The sequence below is a fragment of the Danio rerio genome, chromosome 22 (assembly GCF_049306965.1).
Source record: "Danio rerio strain Tuebingen ecotype United States chromosome 22, GRCz12tu, whole genome shotgun sequence".
Classification (NCBI taxonomy): Eukaryota; Metazoa; Chordata; class Actinopteri; order Cypriniformes; family Danionidae; genus Danio; species Danio rerio.
In genome coordinates, this window is record NC_133197.1 from 4764506 (window position 1) to 4786116 (window position 21611).

General features: G+C 39.6%; 1 protein-coding gene across 3 annotated transcripts in view; it reads right to left on the reverse strand.

Moving 5' to 3' along the window:
- Positions 1 to 21611, reverse strand: part of fbn2b (fibrillin 2b) — a 130214-nt gene that overhangs the window by 70636 nt on the left and 37967 nt on the right. For all 3 annotated transcript variants that reach the window (XM_021469374.3, XM_073936704.1, NM_001135790.1), the window contains 3 exon segments: positions 20830 to 20925; positions 17232 to 17327; positions 3819 to 4016 (listed from right to left, as the gene is read on the reverse strand). In XM_021469374.3, the coding sequence (XP_021325049.2) occupies positions 3819 to 4016; positions 17232 to 17327; positions 20830 to 20925 (390 nt within the window).

Below are 21611 nucleotides of genomic sequence, written 5' to 3' on the forward strand. Positions count from 1 at the left end.
AAATGACCAAAGAGTTATTCTTTGGGTCTGGCGGACTACCTTTAGCTTAGCTTAGCATAGATCATTAAATCAGATTAGACCATTAGCATCTCAATCAAAAATTACCAAAAAGTTGATCTCGGGTCTGGCGGAGCCCCTTTAGATTAGCTTAGCATGGATCATTAAATCAGATTAGACCAATTGCATCTCACTCAAAATGGCCAAAGAATTGATCTTGGGGTCTGATAGCGCACTTTCATCTTAGCTTAGCATAAATTACTGAATCGGATCAGTCCATTAGCGTCTCTGTCAAAAATGACCAAAGAATTGATCTTCGGGTCTGGTAGAGCACTTTTAGCTTAGCTTAGCATAAATTATTGAATCGGCTTAAACCATTAGCATCTTTCTCATAAAGGATCAAAGAGTTGATCTTAGGGTCTGATAGCGCACTTTCATCTTAGCTTAGCATAAATTACTGAATCGGATTAGTCCATTAGCGTCTCTGTCAAAAATGATTAAAGAGTTGATCTTGGGGTCTGATGTAGCACTTTTAGCTTAGCTTAGCATAAATCATTGAATCGGATTAGACCATTAGCATCTCACTAAAATATGGTCAAATCGTTGATCTTTGGGTCTGGTAGAGCACTTTTAGCTTAGCTTAGCATAAATTATTGAATCGGATTAAACCATTTGCATCTTTCACAAAAATTATCAAAGAGTTGATCTTTGGGTCTGGCGGAGCATTTTTAGCTTAGCTTATCATGAATCATTGAATCAGATACGAACATCTCCCTCATCTCCCTTAGCGCATCTCCCTCAAAAATGACCAATGAGTTGATATTCTGGTCTGACAGAGAAATTTCAACTTAGCTTAACTTAGCATAAATCATTGAATCAGATTAGACCATTAGCATCTCAATCAAAAAATGACCAAAGAGTTGATCTTTAGGTCTGGGGGAGCACCTTTAGCTTAGCTTAGCATAGATAATCAAATCAGATTAGACTATTAGCATCTCACTAAAAATGAATAAAACGTTGATTTTTGGGTCTGGCGGAGTACTTTTAGCTTAGCTTAGAATAGATCATTGAATTAGATTAGACCATTAGGATCTCACTTAAAAAGATTTGATCTTCGGGTTTGACGCAGCACTTTTAGCTTAGCATAGCATCTAACTCAAAAATGACCAAAGGGTTTCCTATTTAAAGCTTGAATCTTCTGTACTTGCATTGTGTACTAAGACTGACAGAAAATAAAAAGTCGTTAATTTCTAGGCTGATATGGCTAGGAATTATGCTACGCAATATACTATAAGCAATGATATTATGCAGCACTTGAAAATAGTCCCCAGCTAGGTAATAGCACAGCGTAATATTAAAGTTCATTGATTATTTTACCAGAATAAGAGTATAGTTCCTAGACATATTGACCTAGAAAACAACAACTTTTCATTTCCATTGGTCTTAGTACACAATGTAACTAAAGAAGAGTCAAGCTTTAAATGGAAATATATGAACCAAATTAAAATTATTTTCTTTTTGTTCTTACATTTTGATGCTAACGGTCTAATCTGGTTCAATGATCTATGCTAAGCTAAGCTATAAGTGCTACCCCTTAAACAGGAGATTGGCTGAATGATCCTAGGAGTGTGTATAAATTAGCATATTTCCAAACAAAAACAAAGGTGGAGTGCTCCTTTAAGGTCATGTTGACGAATTAAAAAAAAGCTCTAGCCGAACCGTTTGGATAGAGCTATTGGATAATAAAAGATCATTAACTACTCACCCTCATGTTTTTCCAAACCCATAAGACCTTTGGTCATGTTTGAAACATAAATTAGGGATTTTAGATGATATCCGAGAGCTCTCCGGACATCCATAGACTGCAAGGGTCACCAAAACGATCAAAAAACAATTAATGTGTCATCAGAGGTTCAACCATAATTTTATAAATCTACGAGGAGACTTCTGTGTGAACAAATCCCACCAAGTAATGACTTTATTCAACAATTTCTTTGCGATATACAGTTGAAGTCAGAAATATTAGCCCCCCTGAATAATTTTTAACGGGGAGAAGGTTTTATAAACACATTTGTAATCATAATAGTTTTAATAAGTCATTTCTAATAACTGATTTATTTTATCTTTGCAATGATGACAGTAAATAATATTCGACTAGATATTTTTCAAGACACTTCTATACAGCTTAAAGTGACATTTAGGGCCTACTCGCGCTATGCTAAGTGTGAGTGCGCTGAATCGGGCTCAAGCACGTTTCTCTTGGCTGGCCCTGGCCCGGTTGAAAGAGGTGGGCCTGAGCGCGGTTCACTTGGGCTTTGGTGCGGTACGCTTGTGTGTGAGTGCAAAACGTGCCAAAGCCCGAAACTGAAAGCGAGACTTGACTTTTAAAGGAGTGTTTCATATGGATTTATTAATCATTCTTACTGTTCAGTGAACGCAAACTCCTCACAGCACGACAGCTGCACGCCTTCAGCAGACCTCCTCATTCCTGCAGCACGAGAGCTTTATGATTGTTTATGAGCGCCAAAAGTGGCGGATCTGTTTGGCGAAATATCTGACTGCGTGTCACCGCATCTCTAAGGACTATTTGGCGAAATGTTTGACTGCATGTCACTGCATAACAAACGACTGAAACGATATAACAAGAGAAATCTCCACTGTGCTGCTGAGTGAGAGAGCGCTTCTCACTAAACAGCCCAGCAGCGATGACGTAAGCGTGCCGAGGCCCGATTGTGGTGTGAGTGCGGGCCGTCGGGGGAGACGGGAGGGGGGACAAGCGTGCATTGGCCCAGTTTGAGGCAACTGTACCTAGTGTGAGTACAGCCTTAAAGGCTTAACTAGGTTAGTTAGGTTAACTAGGCAGGTTAGGGTAATTAGGCAAGTTATTGTATATCGATGGTTTGTTCTGTACACTATCAAAAAATTATGTAACTTAAAGGGGCTAATAATTTTGACCTTAAAATGGCGTTTAAAAAAATTAAAACTGCTTTTATTCTAGTGAAAATAAAACAAATAAGGCTTTCTCCAGAAGAAAAAAATATTATCAGGCATGCTGTGAAAATTTCCTTGCTCTGTTAAACATCATTTGGGAAATATATATATATATATATATATATATATATATATATATATATATATATATATATATATATATATATATATATATATATATATATAAATAATAATCAAAGGGAGGGCTAATAATTCTGACTTTAACTGTACATGAGCAGCTTAAGGCTCTTTCGTAAATGCTGACACTAATAAAGTTGTTTTATACTCGAAAGTATTTCCATAGCTTCATAATATTATGGATAAACCATCAATGCCACATGGTCCTTTTTTGAGTATGTTCTTGGTTACTTTATGAACTTTGTTTCAGAGAGCTTTCATCCAAAATATCTTCATTTGTCCTTCATATATGAACAAAAATCTTATGAGTTTTGTAACAATGTGGACAGAATTTTCCCTTTCATTAATCTATTTAATAAGCTAAGCAAATATGTTTTACAATGTGCAACAAGCCTTAAGAGCAGAATTCAATAATGTCCAAATATGTCCAAGAAAATCAAACAGCAAGTCCAAACAATACGCCCATAACTGTAAATAATTGTGACAAGCCATTATGCAATCCCACTCCTAATGGAAGTCGTCTAAATATTTGATGCTGTTAAGAAACATTAGGGCTATGGTTTACCCTAGACCGCTCTTAGCGTCACCTGTTCCGTCAGGCTGTAAATTAAGGCCGGAATTTGACGATCATGCGAGCCAGACACTGAGTTATTTGTTCATAAGCCGGCGGGAATGTTGACGCTCGTGCTTACCTTGGCATGCACCGGTGCGGATGTTGGGAATGAATCCTCTCCGGCAGGGGTGTGGTTGGGCAGGGCACATCTCACACGGGTGACCCCACGCTCGGCCAATGGTGGCGCAGCAGAGCGTTTTGGTGCACACGATGCCACTCAGCTGACCCTGGCACATCTGATTGTTGACCTGAGTGAAGCACGGTCCAGTCCGGTAGTCTGATTGGGGGAGAAATAAAGAGAAAAAGGTCACACTTCATTTTAAGGTACAATTCTTGCTCTTAATAAAACTAATAACTATGACTTTTAGCTCAACAAAACTCCTAATGTGTTGCTTGGTGAAGTTTCATAAGCTAATTTTAAGAGAACTTAGCTATGATTTGATTGATCACGGCTGGTCTCTTATCTGTAATCAGCAGTAAGCCAATCAGATTGGTCCAAGGATACAATAAACAGGCCGATTTCACCCTACTGCCTTACATTTATTTTGGAAGACTCCCCCCTTCCACCCTATCTCCTCCTTTTCCTCCTTTACCAGGAGTTCTTGAGAACTACCCAATCTCAGACCCCCTTACATGCTAACTGGCAAACAGCTGAACCTGGCCTAGAGTGGTTGTAGCTGAACATTGTGCTAATTTCCACTGGTCAGGACATTCTCTTACTTGATTACGTGGGCAATAAGCTAACTATAACAAAGGCTGATTATGTTTATCTTGGCACACAACCCAGAAGGTTTTACCTCAAGAAATCCTATATATGGAGCAGAAAAATGGTGGCAGATTATTTATCTCCATCACACAGTGATTCCCATGCTGGATGTTGGTCTGGGAATGTGGTGACTGATTCTCTTCCACAGACTTCTAACAGGATAACTAGATAATGGCTAAGAAATTGCTGGGTTGCATCAGTAATGTTCATATCCTTGACAAACCGTCTTGTTGTTGTCTGAGGTTGAATTATGGGATAGTGGTGCGGACACTGTTTGGACATTTGGAGATTTGGCTTGACTTTCTTTGCGCTTTGGGATCACTAATATGGAATATTTCACTGATAACGATAACCGATAACTCTTTAGATTCGGAGGCTAATAGCCAGTATATTATCTGATAATCATTATCAACTTTTCGTTTCTATGGCCGACTAATCTACTGTCTGACCAAAAACAAATCAGAATATTAGTAAAATAATAAAACCATGGCAGGCAGCAACGATATGAAAAGGTTCAACCAGTGGAAAATATTATTAACTATGTTGATATTATCAAGATATCTGCCTATTTTTGTTATCGAACCGGTTAACAATAACATTAAAAACTGCATTTATCGGCCGATATTTATATTAGTGATGGTATTTATGTGGGGAAAGCCTTATGGACTGTCTATTAAAGTCAAAATGATCTAGACTGATGGATTTGGTGCCAAGTTGACAGCCAAAATGACAGTGCAGTAGAGACTTAAAGTGAAAACAACCTTGGTATTACTATAGGGTAGCTTGCACACACTGAAAAAAAACTATTCAAAGATGATTCCTTAGATTTACTAATTTTTTTGTAAATATAATTGAATAAGATGCTGCATTTCTTTGCGTCATGCAGTACAATTTACTTCGGTAGGATACGAATGAGTTCCCGACCCCTCATTTCCAATCATTCCTTCAAGAAATGAATGAATCTTTCAATATCCTTCGTTGTACTGCACGCAAAACAAAAGCTAAACCATACCGTGTATATCCATACCCAAGAGGCATAAGAAAGTAGGTCAAAAGAAGAAAACAAAACCCCTCAAAAAAAAATAAAAAAGACTTCCTCCTCGCGAGTCTCCAGATCCCTTTACTGTCCCTTCTCCTCGTCCCTTCTGCGCTCCTCTGACCCGACCATTCTTCCTGGACGATTTGACTGCAGGAATGCAGGTCCTCTCCAAGTTAAGGCGACCCACTGCGAGCATCCTATGCACATCTGGGACTGATTAATAGCGCCTAGATGGGACTACGGTGGGACAAGCTAACGCCCAGATGTGTCCGCGCATATCCAATACTGCAATTCATCAGCATCTCTATATTGCTGCTTGACTCATAATGTGAGTGATGGTATTTATATGGGGAAAGCCTAATGGGCCGTGTCTATAAACGTCAAAGTTAGCTTGATTTATGAATTTGGTGCCTAGTTGGCAGCCAAAATTACAGAGACTTAAGGTAAAAACAATCTTAGTATTACTATTCTTGGGTAACTTGCACAACTGACACACAGACTGTATCTAAAATCACATCTATACCCTTAAATAGTGCAATATTTGAGGGAACAGCCATTTGTAGTGGTGTCTGAAAGCATTGTAGTGCTCTCAATCAATTCCACAATCGACTACAATACCGAGTGTACAACCCATGTACATTCAACAGCTAGAAAATACTTGTGGCTATAAAAGTCAAAATGGCCTTGATTTATTGATTTGGTGCCTAGACAAAATTACAGAGACTTAAAGTGAAAACAACCTTAGTATTACTACTCCAAGGTAGCACAATTGGCACAAAGACTGTGTCCAAAATCACTCCTGTACCCTTAAATAGTGCACTGTTTGAGGGAGCAACCATTTGTAGTGGTGTCCAAAACCATAGTGGGCATTCTGAAGTGCACTCAATCAATCCCACAGTAGTAGAAACAGTACGAAATTCAGAAAATGTTCATTTTTGAGTAAACTCTCTCTTCAAGGCTTGACTCATTTGAGCACTTTAATGGCAACATATCTGCAAGGCAAAAGGGAAACCACCTCAAAGTCACGTTGGCAAACTTGGCAGCAATGCGCAGACCTCGGTTCCCAGAAACAAGGATACTCATATTCCAGAGAAAGGGGGGATGTGTTGGTGATGCAGACAACATTCGGAAGTAATTATGCCTTGATTGCAGTTTGAGTGGCTTGTCAGATCAAAACCATTCACCTACACTCTCTCTATCCGCCAAACACCCGCTCACCTCTACTTTCCGTTTAGTCACAGCTGTGTTTCTGAGCCAGCTACCACTCATCAGTGTAGATTCTTTTAAGGCAAGTTGGGGAAAATAGTACCTCCATGAGCAGCGGTGTAACGTAACCAATACTCCGACTACTGCAACTGAGTAGCTTTTCTCTGGAATTGTACTTTACTGAGTAGTTTAAAAACCTGCGATCACTAGTTTCCATGTTTATTTGATCTTCTCTAAGGTGATTGGCTAAATAGAATAATTGCTCCTGTGATTCCTGTGCAATCAAATCATGCATTGAAAAATTGCGTCAGATTGACCCACAATAAGACACTTGTGAGGAAGCATTAAAAGTGTTCAGGAATATCAAAATCAATACATGCAATGAATGTTTAGACCAGGAGTGTCCAAACTCTGTCTTGGAGGCCCTGTGTCCTGCACTGTTTAGCTCCAACTTACTTCCACATACCTGCCTGGAAGTTTCTAGTATCCCTAGAAAGAGCTTGATTAGCTGGTTCAGGTGTGTTTAATTGGGGTTGGAACTAAACTATGCAGGACACCGGCCCTCAAGGACTGAGTTTGGACACGCCTGGTTGAGACTGAATGGCTGTGTCCGAAACTGCATACTTTCATACTATATAGTACACTAAAATCAGTATGCGCGCGGAGTAGTATGTCCGAATTCATAGAATTCGAAAATCAGTATGCGAGAAGTACGCGGATGACTTACTACTTCCGGCGAGATTCTAGAGTGCGCATCCCATGCATGCTGCGATATCCCATGATGCCCCGCAAGCAAATTCATGAATGGGAGTAAAGCGACGCAATTGACGCAGGTAGGTCACGTGACCATGACAAAATGGCGGATGTAGTACGTCCGAATTCCATTCATACTTTTCACGTTCATACTGTATAGAACGCACTTTTCTAACGGCCGAGTAGTACGTTTAAATTCAAATGCAGTACCTACTGAGTAGTAGGCGGTTTCCGACGCAGCTAATGTCTTTGAGGAAGATGCCTACAGTTTGATGACTGAAATGACCAAATGGTCCTAATCCAGGAATTGGTAACTTTGGTCCTGGAGGGCCATGATTATTCAACCTTAATCGGACACACATGCCTGTAGCTATTTAGTGATCTTGATAAACTGATTAGCACAGGGGTGACCAACCCTGCTCCTGGAGATCTACCCTCCTGCAGATTTCAGTTGCAACCCATATCAAACACACCTGCCTGTAATTATCCAGAGCTGTTCAGGTCCTGATTAATAGGTTCAGGTGTGTTTGATTAGTGTCGGGACAAAACTCAGAAAGACAGTTGCCTTCCAGGACAGATGTTGCCCATCCCTGCCTTAAACAATCACTAAATCAGGGGTGCCTAAGCTCGATCTTGGAAGGCCGATCATATCTGCCAACATTTGTCTCCGAAATTCCAGGAGAACGTGAGGGGGTGTGAAATATGGGGGACTCCTTGGAAAAACAGGAGGGTTGACAGGATATGAGGTATCCTGCAGAGTTTTGTTCCAACCCCAATGAGACACACCTGAACCAGCCAATCAAGCTTTTTCTAGGTACACTAGAAACTTCCAGGCAGGTGTGTTGAAGGAAGTTGGAGGACACTGGCCCTCCAGGACCAAATTCGCATTAAATGAACTACAGAATACTACGTTTTTAAACACATGCAAAAACTGCAGGTATTTTGAGCCGCCACTTGCCAGACACTCGTAGCTTGTTAGTCAGGGTTCAAACTGCACAACCTGTGTTAACATATCATCACAGGTAGATTTTTGCCTATTAAACGCATCAACTTGCTTTCTGTCGGCTTATTGTAGGTGCATATATTCAGGCATTTTGTTCTCACATCAAATTAATCTCACGTTTTAAATTTACATTCCATGAATGACAAATACCTACACTTAGAAACACTATTAAACAAAAATGCCATTGATGTAAGTCAGTGGTTCTCAAACTGTGGTACGTGTACCACTCCTTGTAGTGGTACACGGAGGAATGAAATATCTCATGTACATGCTACAAATAATTCAAAATTTATTAAAAATGATGTATATAATATGCCATATATTATATATAGGCTATATTTCTGAGGTAATCTGCCAGGTTTTTTAACTGTGCAGTGCTGTAGCTGCTTTACTGGGCCTACTACGCTACTGTATTTCAATACTGCTCATTTTGGTGGTACTTGGAGAGACAATTTTTTGCTAAGGTGGTACTTGATGAAAAAAGTTTGAGAACCACTGATGTAAGTAATATTTTTAATATCTGCATGTAATTACATTTTTAATTAAACTGTTGATCATCCTTTACACCTTAACCTAACCTAACCATACCACCAAAACTGCCCCTAACCCTACCTGTATCCCATCTCAAGATCACCTCAAGTGTTCTGTAGTACATTATGAACACAGTATTTATGTATCATTGTATTTATTTTTTGATGCAAGTATAGAGTAGTTCAGGCCACTTAAAATAAAGTGGGACCCTAGAAATACTGGCTATAAGGTGGAATCATTTTCCCAGTGTAATGCTCACTACTTACTACTCCGGAGTACTTTTAGAAGGACTTCTTTTTACTCATACGTTGAGTAGTATTTAAAACAGATACCTTTACTTGACATTTTTTTGGCAAGTAATGGTACTTTTACTTGAGTATGTTTTTTTCAGCACCCATTCCAGCACTGCTCATGAGGTAACTGATGTGTGGAATTCAAACTTGTCTTAGGATTGGGCATCAGTGTAATTTGGCAGGAGGAATTTCTGCTTTTTCTTCACACTCCAGCGACTTGGCCTGGTTTTATCATCCTCTGCGCTAATGGAGCGAAAGGGAGTCGACTGTCATGAAAGACCTTCTAGCAAAAAATGAAAAATCAGCCGAAGGGAAGTTAATCTAGTCTGGAGCAGATGCAGGTGGAAACCTCCAGCGCTGCCAAAAAACGTGCTCTAGAGTCAATGACTGGGAATAGACGCTCGCATTGTTGTGACCTACTTTCGGTTTAATCAGAGTAATACACAAAAGATAAGACGTGCGTTTTCACTCGGGGAGAAGCAGAAGTTCATTCACGTAGGCTCAGGGCAGAAAAGGAGGGGTTGAAAGGAAACATTAGACCTTCTGGAGTTCCTGTGAAAGGCTTTGAAGTCTCTCGGACGGACCAACAAACTGTTTTACTACTCTGTGATTTACTGTACGGCTAACTGAGACCTGCAATCTGGTCACATCTTATCTCGGTCACACACATCCAACAAGCCATGGTTTCAAGGGTTTATGACTCCCAAATGAGCACACACAGTGAGTCCTCAGTCCTTCATTCATACTCTTGCGGTCACAGGAAGATTAGTCACGTTTTATTGCTGGGAAATCCTTTTTTTTATTTTTTTTTAAAGAGAATCCAGTGCAACAACAAAAAAAGAAACACTGCTACACCCCAATTTGTATACTATTCTTTCTAAATAGCATTCAAAAGTTAACACTTAGGCCCCGTTTACACTAATGTGTTTTAGTTTGAAAACGCATAAGTTTTGCTACGGTTACGCCATCCATCCACACTACGCCGGAGTTTTTGAGCGCTGAAAACGGAGCGTTTTGGAAACGCTGGAGAGGCCGTTTTCATTTTAAAACGCTGCTGCTCCGTCTCAGTGTGGATGAGGGAAAACGGAGACATCTGAAAACGGAGGCGGGGCTGCTGAGATTAGCTACCTGATTGGGGCTTTTCTGTCATTGCGTATCCTTCCCTTATTTGTCAAGCCCCTATCACATGACTATAACACATGGCTTTAACGCTACGGGAAGACAGCAGACCAGCCTTCACTGTAAACAACAACATGGACACAGAAATGGGAGCGTTGTTTGCACTATTGTCTGTTTTAGGCGCAATTGTGCAGTTATTCATTTGTTACGTTTAGTAACAACTCGACCTCGTCGTCTGTCCACCAAAATACCTCTCTTGCTTTCTTTGCCATCGCGTTCATTGTTCAACCGGCGTTTGTTGACTAACAATAACCAAATGCCGAGCGAGACACATGCTTTCTGTTTATACTAGAACGCGTATGCCCAGTTTGCGCGAATGGTCACGTGTTATACGTTTTTTGTGGCGTAGTGTGAACGGAAATATGTTCAGAAACGCTAGTTAAAGCGCTATTGTGGACGCGGATCGTTTTTGATCTAAAACGCCGTTTTAAAACTAAAACGCACTAGTGTAAACGGGGCCTTAGCTGATGATTGATAACAAGGTGTATTTGGCATGTTGTTTTTCAGATAAACAAAACTATTTCCTAAATGTTTGCAAGTATATCATGGTATTTTGATGCTTTTAGTAGAGCCAAAAACTCCTTAATCCTTACTGTACGAAGTTGTGTAAACGCACCCCTGATCAAAGATGATTGACAGTAATGATCTATTAATGAGAAAGTAGTTTGTCCCAAAGCTTGCATACTCTTCTGTTACACATTCAAAGTGTGTACCTTTTATTTACCAAGAAATTTGACACTTTTAGGACGTAATGTAAGAATTGGCACACAGCACATCAAACAAAACTGATGCAGCCTTGACAAAGTCATCCTTGACCTGTTAAATGAATACTACTACGCATAGTTTTCTTCAGTGTGGTCCCTGGTAAGTGATAGCGCAGGACACACGTGGCTAAATGGAAAGCCGTTCACACTGCATAACTCCCTCTTTAAAGCGTGCCCGGCTCACAGCTGAGCTTGCGTTATGTCCTGCAGACGATCTTTCAGAGACTTTCCAAAAACGCCAGCCAACTATTGTGTCTCTTCAGGATCCAGTTTCTTTGTTACCACCTCTTTCTTGGAAGACGGTTGTGTTGTTTTTTTGTAAGAACTGGAGAGTGAGACTAACACCAGGCCTTTTTTTTTCCTGAAGCTGCATCATTATTTGGAAGTTCATCAAGTGTGTGAAATGCAGTCGAGTGATGATAAACAGGCTTGACTGGGACAGGCTAAATAAAGAGTCTGTCTCCAGGATTTACTCAGTCCCTCCAGGATTTCACATTTTTTCCCTAAATTCTGAGGCTTGACTTCACTGAGGCTTTTTTTTTTTTACTATTTGTGGCATTCTTGTGTTTATTTGCAGTAAAAATTGCACTACGGACACCTGTCTTTATTACATTTATATTACTTAAAGACCATTGGGTTCTATAACATCGAAAATAGCACTTAATTTCAATATTATAAATGTAACCAAATAACAATTTAACTCATTAAGATAATAGCAATCAATAGTGTTTGATTGGTCATTTTCGTTCAATGATGAGCTTAATTTTTGTGGTGGAGCTAAAATATAAAACTGTCCTGAGGAAAAAAAAAAAGGTTCTTCACTCTATTGGGTGCTAATACAGGGCTATTTAAAAATCTGAATGGGCAACAGTGACCCATAGCCCCGGTATGGTGCAGTCACTGTTTAAATACCAGGGAACTGAACCAAAAAAAAAAAAAAAACCAGGGAACTGAACCAAATACTTCACAATATCTGAAAAGTTTCTTCATTCCATACGGTTATTTCACGCGGCCGCCATTTTAAAGAACCAAAGCGAGGCTGCGGTGGGAAGAAACCCGAAAGTATAGGTCCAGCACTGTAAACATTCCAGGAACATGCTGTGTACTACAAACCTCCAGCTGTTGCTGCGATTTTTAAAATGCAGAAATGGTGTAAACATTACTTCAATATCATTCAGTAAGTTTATTTTAAACAATTGAAAGCAAATTAGCATCAAACAAGATCACAATGTCAGTGATGCGCTTAAGTGTCCTCCTGGGCTTCAGTTCATGGCACTAGTTAAACACCGTGAGGACGCTTTCCTGCTTCAGTCTATGTAACCCGGTGAGTGATAACACTGCAGTCCTCTGTTGCACATCCTATGTGTTGTCTGTAACAGTTAATAGTTTTGTCCCCTTACTGAAGTTTTAAACCCGGCTATTTCCTGCTAATATGGAAGCGCTGCTGAGCGCGGATGACTCGACTGATCTTCACGGCTTTGCGCTTCAGTCTCCGTGTATCTGTGTTTGGTTTGGACTCAGTTTACCGATCTTCACCCAGTGCAAGCACAGATACATGGACTGGAGCGCGGAGCAGCCGTCAAGATCAGTCGAGTCATCAAGCAGATCGCTCGTCTGTCTGTGTTTGTGTTCAGTAAACTGCGGTGGGTGAACTGATGACCTTCTCGACCAATCACAAGCATTTCTGTTGAACACGTGAACACAATGGCAAATCATCGCTGTTTTAAGAAAGTGTTTATTGTGTTTATTTGCAGTAAAAATTGCACTACGGACACCTGTCTTTATTACATTTATATAACTTAAAGTCCATTGGGTTCTATAACATCGAAAATAGCACTTAATTTCAATATTATAAATGTAACCAAATAACAATTAAACTCATTAAGATAATAGCAATCAATAGTGTTTGATTGGTCATTTTCGTTCAATGATGAGCTTAATTTTTGTGGTGGAGCTAAAATATAAAACTGTCCTGAGGAAAAAAAAAAGGTTCTTCACTCTATTGGGTGCTAATACAGGGCTATTCAAAAATCTGAATGGGCAACAGTGACCCATAGCCCCGGTATAGTGCAGTCACTGTTTAAACACCAGGGAACTGAACCAAATACTTCACAATATCTGAAAAGTTTCTTCACTCCATATGCTTATTTCACGCCGCCGCCATTTTAAAGAACCAAAGCGAGGCTGCGGTGGGAAGAAACCCGAAAGTATAGGTCCAGCACTGTAAACATTCCAGGAACATGCTGTGTACTACAAACCTCCAGCTGTTGCTGCGATTTTTTAAAAATGCAGAAATGGTGTAAACATTACTTCAATATCATTCAGTAAGTTTATTTTAAACAATTAAAAGCAATTTAGCATCAAACAAGATCACAATCTCAGTGATGCGCTTAAGTGTCCTCCTGGGCTTCAGTTCATGGCACTAGTTAAACACCGTGAGGACGCTTTCCTGCTTCAGTCTATGTAACCCGGTAAGTGATAAAACACTGCAGTCCTCTGTTGCACATCCTATGTGTTGTCTGTAACAGTTAATAGTTTTGTCCCCTTGCTGAAGTTTTAAACCCGGCTATTTCCTGCTAATATGGAAGCGCTGCTGAGCACGGATGACTCGACTGATCTTCACGGCTTCGCGCTTCAGTCTCCGTGTATCTGTGTTTGGATTGGACTCAGTTTACCGATCTTCACCCAGTGCAAGCACAGATACACGGACTGGAGCGCGAAGCAGCCGTCAAGATCAGTCGAGTCATCAAGCAGATCGCTCGTCTGTCTGTGTTTGTGTTCAGTAAACTGCGGTGGGTGAACTGATGACCTTCTCGACCAATCACAAGCATTTCTGTTGAACACGTGAACACAATGGCAAATCAGCGCTGTTTTAAGAAAGCCATCAACATTGCCTTAAATGTTAGCGTGTAATTGCCGTTTTTTTTCTTTTAATTCAGTATCGTAACAAGTCCAATAAAGTGAAAGAATCAGTTTATTAACTCTAGTTTGATAAATGGCATCTAAAACGTGTGTTTGGAAAAGAAAACGTTAGCTAACTAGTGCCATTTCCCTTAACTTAGCTGAAAATGAGCTCTAATATCCCTTATTACATTCACTATTTATTCAAAACGGACCTTCGGGTCACCCGGAAGGAGGAGAAATTATAAATTTGTGTCACTTTCTCTTCGCTGATAAGCTATATAGCCAGTTACACTAACGATGTAACTCCCAATGATACTTCCAGGTTTCTTCCCACCGCAGCCTCGATTTCGCTTTTGAAAATGGCGGCCGCGTGAAATCAGTCTATTGGGTGCTAATACGGGGCTGTTTAAAATTCTGATTGGGCAACAGTCACCCACAGCCCCGGTATAGTGACGTCAATGTTTTAAACACCAGCGGGCTGAACCAAATACTTCACATTATCTATACATTTTCCTGAAGAAATGGTGCGAGCGAATTTTACAGCCAATCAAGTGCCTCATTTTTGTGTAGGCCCTATGGCTTCAGCTCAAAGTAGCCATCATGTTAAATGTGTAGTACGTAGGATTGCAGTCCAAACTCATTGTATAGGGTTTTTTCACCTGGCCCCCCTCAAATGACTTAACGCACATGCGGGATGCCAGATTGACCACACTAACATAAGCCTGACGTGCCTGACGACCGATCGTCACGCCTCAATCTGCTCAGCTAATGTTTACGCATGTTATATTAGTATTACTTGCCACCACCTCATGTGTATTTGAATCTGCGTCTCATTTCAGAGACTGCTACTGTCCTCTGAAGGTCACATTTTTGGATGGAGACAGCCTTTATAGCTATAATGAAACACACTATTGTCCACTAAGGCAACTCAAAGTGTTATAATATAATTGTGTAAACTGGCAGTGGGCTGGTTATAGAGACCAAAACCAAAGACAGCCATTCCGACTCTATTCCTAAGGCCCCGTTTACACTAGTGCGTTTTAGTTTGAAAACGCATAAGTTTTGCTACGGTTACGCCATCCGTCCACACTACGCCGGAGTTCTCGAGCGCCGAAAACGGAGCTTTTTGAAAACGCTGGAGAGGCCGTTTTCATTCTAAAACTCTGCTGCTCCGTCTCAGTGTGGATGGGGAAAGACGGAGACATCTGAAAACGGAGGCGGGGCTGCAAACGTTCGCCTATCTGATTGGGGCTTTTCCTCAATATTAAGTAGCCTAACACACAGTTCAGTCCTGCATCCTCTTCTTGTAAGTTAAGATTTCGCAAGTTTGATCAAGGCTGCAGTCTCCCCCTTTTCAGTTTGATATGGAAAACATACCGAGGACACAGGTAAATCTTCAAAGGGAACAGTGTACTTTATAACTTCATTCACATCACCTTGGCTACGTTGTTTCACTTTCTCAACAATAAAATGTAAACATGATTTAAGGAACTGCCTATTTTCTTTTTAATATTAGCAACTTAACAGACAGCAGAAATGTTGAGGCGCCGTGCTGCATATATGAGCGTCATCTTCACTGTGTGGAAATTTATAACCAAAACAGAGCCTATAACAACTGTTTCCTTTTAATTTCAGTGAACATACGAAACGCACCCTCTCTTTTGCTGAATATCAGTTTTAATAATCGATAATTATAAAAGTATAACATACAATAAGTTTATACATTGTAGGAAATAAAGGCAAGCGATCAGTCAATGTACCTGGATTAATCATTAACTTATCTTTGCGCTTAACCAAAACATGTTACCCGTGAACAAGTAACTTAATAGATTCCAATGACCAAAGTCAGGGAATTGGCCTATGTCGTTAGATAAAGACAACAGCATGAATGAAATATCACGTTTAGCAAATATAGTGAGATTAGATCCAGCGGGAGATGCGTGATGAGCAGTCCGACAAGCAGAGCTCTCATCTGGGTAGAAATGCTGGAGCGCTTGCCCGAGAGTGTCTGTGTGGTCACGTGATGTGCGTTTTCAGCATTTTGGTGTGGACGGAGAGCTGTTCAGAAACACTGGGTAAAACGCGAGTGTGGACGCGGATCGTTTTCATTCTACAACGCCGTTTTAAAACTAAAACGCACTAGTGTAAACGGGGCCTAAGTAACTAGCATGAATGTTTCGTAAATATCTGCAGGCATGTCATGGTATTTGTAAGCTTTAGAAGTGTACACGCAGCACCTTTAACCCTTATTGTACGCAGTTGTTTAGTAAACGCATCCCTAATCAGGCGACCCATGAAGGACCTATTGGGAGGTGGGCCTAGACGGCACTCTCCGTGTGAAGAGATTGTTTGTACTACTTCAGGCCTGGCTGTGTATACACAGCTGGGGTCTCCATTTCTTGCAGAACAACCCCCCTCGGCCACCACCACCACCAAAAACGACCTTTTTCTTGTCAGGAAAGTCTACGGCTCCACACAGAAACGTTCCCTTGTCATTTCCACCCTGCTTTATCTACTGCCAGATGTCTCCCGAACCTTTCCACCTCCCCACGTTGGGCTTTCAAAGGGAAGGATTGCACAAGGGGGCTTCGTGAAGGGGTGGGACTGCAGAAAGATCCAGACACGCGAGGGTGGGGTGCCGAAAAAAAATGTGCTAAGGTATTCGGTCTGGAGGGCCTGAGGCGCTTCTCTCCCACAGTTCACACGGCCTGATGGGAACTGCCTTTACGCTCCTTTCAGTCTGTCATTTTCTCATAACTCCAGCCAGGGATTTCACCTCTGATAAAACGTCTCGGGCAGCCATGCTTTTTTTTTTTTATCCTCCCCGGCCCCAGATTACCTCATTGTTCCTGCTCTGAGAGATGTGGCCACAATGTAAACTGTAGCATTAATTTCACACTAGCTTCGGTGAACTCCGAAACTGTAAATTAGCCTTGCGAGGGTTTCTGGGTCACACTGACACGCTGCATTCTTGAAGGAGCCCCGAGACGGTAAACAAACCGCACATCCTCGCAGACGTCAACACAATTATGGATTGAGTAAATATGAACTCACCTCTCTCGCACTGCGGCCCGGTGAAACCGTAAACGCAGGCACATCTGTTGGGTCCGATGCAGCGGCCGCCGTTCTGACATCCGCTCTCACACACCGCTGAAAAATTTACACAAGATTAGACTTTAGAAATTTGACATTGAGACATTGCTTGCTTGGGATATTTGTTTAATTTGTGATCTCATTTTGAGGTAATTTTAGTTTTGCATTGGTAACACAACGACTATAGTAATATAAACAAATAACCCAATCATGTAGTTTTCTTCAGCTAAAGGTAGGCCCAGACAGAATCTGCAGAAATGTTTAGCTATTTCTGCGAAGAATTTTGTAATAAATCTGCGGATTTATGCAGAATTATTTTGGGAGTATCATAACCTACACTGTAAAAAAAAAAGGTTCCTAGAGGTTCTATATAGAACCTTGGGGTTCTATACTTGGCCAGTAGAACATTTTACCCAAAAAATATGGTTCCATTTAGAACCCTTTGAGTGCAAAGACCCTTTTTGATTAAAATGGTTCTATAGTTTTTGATTCATAACATAATTATCTAGTAAAGAAAAATAATTATAAGCTTTAACACAGATATACAAAGCTTTTTGAGTCAAAACCTAATAAAATGAATGCTGTGGTCAAAAACTTTATCAGTGTACAGTATGGTGGGATTTTTTTCATTCTGGTTTGCACATTAGCATATAACTTATATTTTATATATACTTAATATTTAATAGTTTTAACAAATTATTTTGTGAAATAAATAAAATAACCGGTTTATTTATTTAGACTGTGCAGTACCATGTTTTTATGATTTAATAATTTATTTAAAACTAATAATCATCGACGTGGACAGGCGGCGAAGAGCCTCGAGAATGACGGTTAATTTTTCGAAAGGAGAAGTCCACCACAGCTTCATCATTTACACAATAAACCTTTAAGTATGTATATATACTTATATATACACGTATATATATATATATATATATATACGTTATTTATAAAGGACACAAAAATGCTGGCTAAATGTATTTGAAATATTAAACCTTTAAGTATATATATATATATATATATATATATATATATATATATATATATATATATATATATATATATATATATATATATATATATACTTAAAGGTTTAATATTTCAAATACATTTAGCCAGCATTTTTGTGTCCTTTATAAATAACACCTGATCTTTCATCTATGGATTATTAAAATATGTTTGGCTTTAAAAGGTTTTAATAATATCCAGGGACTGACTGGCCATAGGGAGAACCAGGACCTTTCCCTGTGGCCTGATGGTCAATCTAGCCTGCCACCATGACTCTGGCCTGCCACGCGTACACAGACTCGGTGCGGGCACGAGTGCTGCACTGCTACCTAAATAAAGAACCCTTAAATGGTTCTAAATAGAACCATCTAACCTGAATTCGAAGAACCAATTGGGGTTCTATTTAATGAACACTTGTGATGGTTCTATTTAGAACCGTTTTGGGGTTACATATATGAAGTGCTTGATAGAACCATTTTTGGTTCTATATAAAACCGTTTCTTTTAAGAGTGTAAATAAGCCCCTATTATGGGTTTTTGAAAATAAGCTTCCATGCAGTGTGTAACACAGCTCTAATTGAATGAAAACACCCAGCTGAGGTTTAAATCTAAAAGTGCAGCATGTTTAAAACTATTGATTCTGAAGCAAAATATTTGACTCGAATAAATGAATCGAGTAGGGTTCGCATGATATGTTGGATCACATCGACGTCGATACGGTACATCTCACAATATGTACTTACAGTTCTGTTAAAATGTGCACGTGCTTTCCCTCCACACACTAGCATTGGTGCGGGGGATCACGGGACTGATCATGACGCGAAGATGACGACCACTGACAGAGATTCGGGTGCGGGCAGGGCCGGAGCAAACTGAACTGGTGCTCTAGGCAAAAGCGTGTGATTGCGCGTACGACAGCGAGAACCGGGGCGGTGGGCGATATTATCACAGACGAAAGTGAGGAGATGTCGCCGACGCCCTCTCTCTATTCTGCCTGGGTCGCCTCTATGGACGCACTAGCCCTGGCTGCGGGGAGTAAAGGGCTAAAGTTCACTTTCACAACAACACCACATTATAGCCGACTTAGTGCTGTGTTTCTTCCTGTCAGTTTTCTGATTTTTGATACAACAACCTAGGATTGCAAATCAGGATTCGCCGGGATTTTGCTATTGAAGGAGCAGCAGAGACTATGGGACTTTGTCAGACATTGACAGTGACTTTGTCAGTAACTTTTACAGTTCATACGAATCAGCTTCTTCTTCCTCCAGATCATGACATGTAAGTGTCATTAAAATTGTTGCCTCGTTTTGTGTAGTTTACAAAATATGTGTTTAATTGTAATCGCTCAGCGTGGCATTTAATCACCTATCTATTATAGATCAGTGCTTGTACTGTATCTCTCAGGTTAAATCTGTATGGGGCTGTTCACATATCGCGTCCAAAACCACGTTAAAAATGCGACGAGTGCTTCTTCCTTTACCGATTTTAAATTAAATTATTTAAATTACCAATTAAAATTTTTTGCCACTGTCTAGATTAATTAACTAACTAACTATTTAATTAATTAACTTTTCCCTCTGTCTTGTGCTGAACGCTGACGACCAATCGTAACAGACTGGGTCATCGGTCCAATCAGCGCAGATCAGCTTCGCGCTAAGGAGGGGTTCGGGAACAAATTAATCACTGAACGATTCATATGGGAGCCGCTGGGATTGTTAGGTAAATGCAGAAAAAAAGCATATTATAAGACAATGAAAGTGTGTTTTGACCTTGCACGCATATCAGCCAGTTGTTGAAGACCCCTAAAACTAAAATATGACCTTTTTCAATGCAAAATAGGGGATCTTTAATATATGAAATGAAAAATAATACCTTTTTAACTTTTATTTCATGTTTACAATGCAATTCCATCTAAATCCACTTATTTGGTAAACAAAGCAAGTCTCTCATATAATTTATGAAGAGTTCAGATGCAAAACCCTCTAAATTCATCAGACCTCTTTTCTTGTAAATGAGCATTTTCTATCAGGCTTCTCTGATGCAGTTGGGAGGTTTTATTTGGTAACACTTTCGAATAACTATTTGTTATAACTAGTTTATAGTCCATTGATAAACGGTTAGTTAATGTGTTATAAACAATTTGTTAAATAAAAGTTAATAGTTTGTTTCTTATTTATAACTTTGCCTTATAGATAACAGATACAGATAACAGACATGCTGTTAGTTAACGAGTTATAAATGACTTGTTAACTTTATTTTAATGATTTATAATTATACAGAACAAACAGAAACACACAGAAAATACAAACATTTACAAAACTAAAATTGTCATTATTAAATCATTTGCATTAGGTATACATATTTTCTATATAAATATAGGGCTGTGCCAATAAATTATAGCCAGCTATAGCTCTCACATGGTCGCCCACTGCAGTACATACAAACTTTTATCTTGATTTTGAAATGCATCATTTGACAGCACTAGTTTTGTGGGTCCATAAATTTAAATATATTTTTAAATGCATAAAAAAAGTGCAATAAATGAGTCTTACGTTGTCCGCAGTGAGTTCCTGTGTATCCCTTCTGACAGGAGCAGGCGTCTTCATTACACATCCCACCATTCATACATCTGACGCTGCAGGACTGGACTGAACACAAACACATCACAGGTCATTATAATACATCAAAAAAAAGAAAAATTTAATAATGCACCATCACTGCGTCTAACATATGTTTGCATGACGATGATGCATTCAAAACCTCTATTTGATCCACATTTTATTCGAATATTTGTCTAAATTACTATTCATTTAGCCACGCTTTCGGTATGTAATCCTTTTCCTACATACATAACGTACGATAGTGTTATTGGTATCCGATAACGATAGTGTTAACGATGTCAATAACAAAAGTGTTAACGGTATCAGATAATAATAGTATTAACGATATTTATAACGACAGTGTTAACGATATCAGATAACAACAGTGTTACGGTTTCAGATAACGACAGTGTTAACGGTATCGATACTGATAATATTAACGGTATCCGATAATGATAGTGTGAACGATAACGATAGTGTTAACAATATCAGATAATGATACTGTTAACTCCTTGATAACAATAGTGTTAATGATTTCAGATAACGACAGAGTTAACAGCATCGATAACGACAGTGTTAATGGTATCGATAATGACAGTATTATCAGTATCGATAATGATAGTGTTAACGGTATCCAGTAAAGAAAGTGTTAACAAAATCAGATAACCCATTGTTAATGGTATTGATAACAATAGTGTTAATGGTATCCGATAACAATAGTGTTAATGATATCA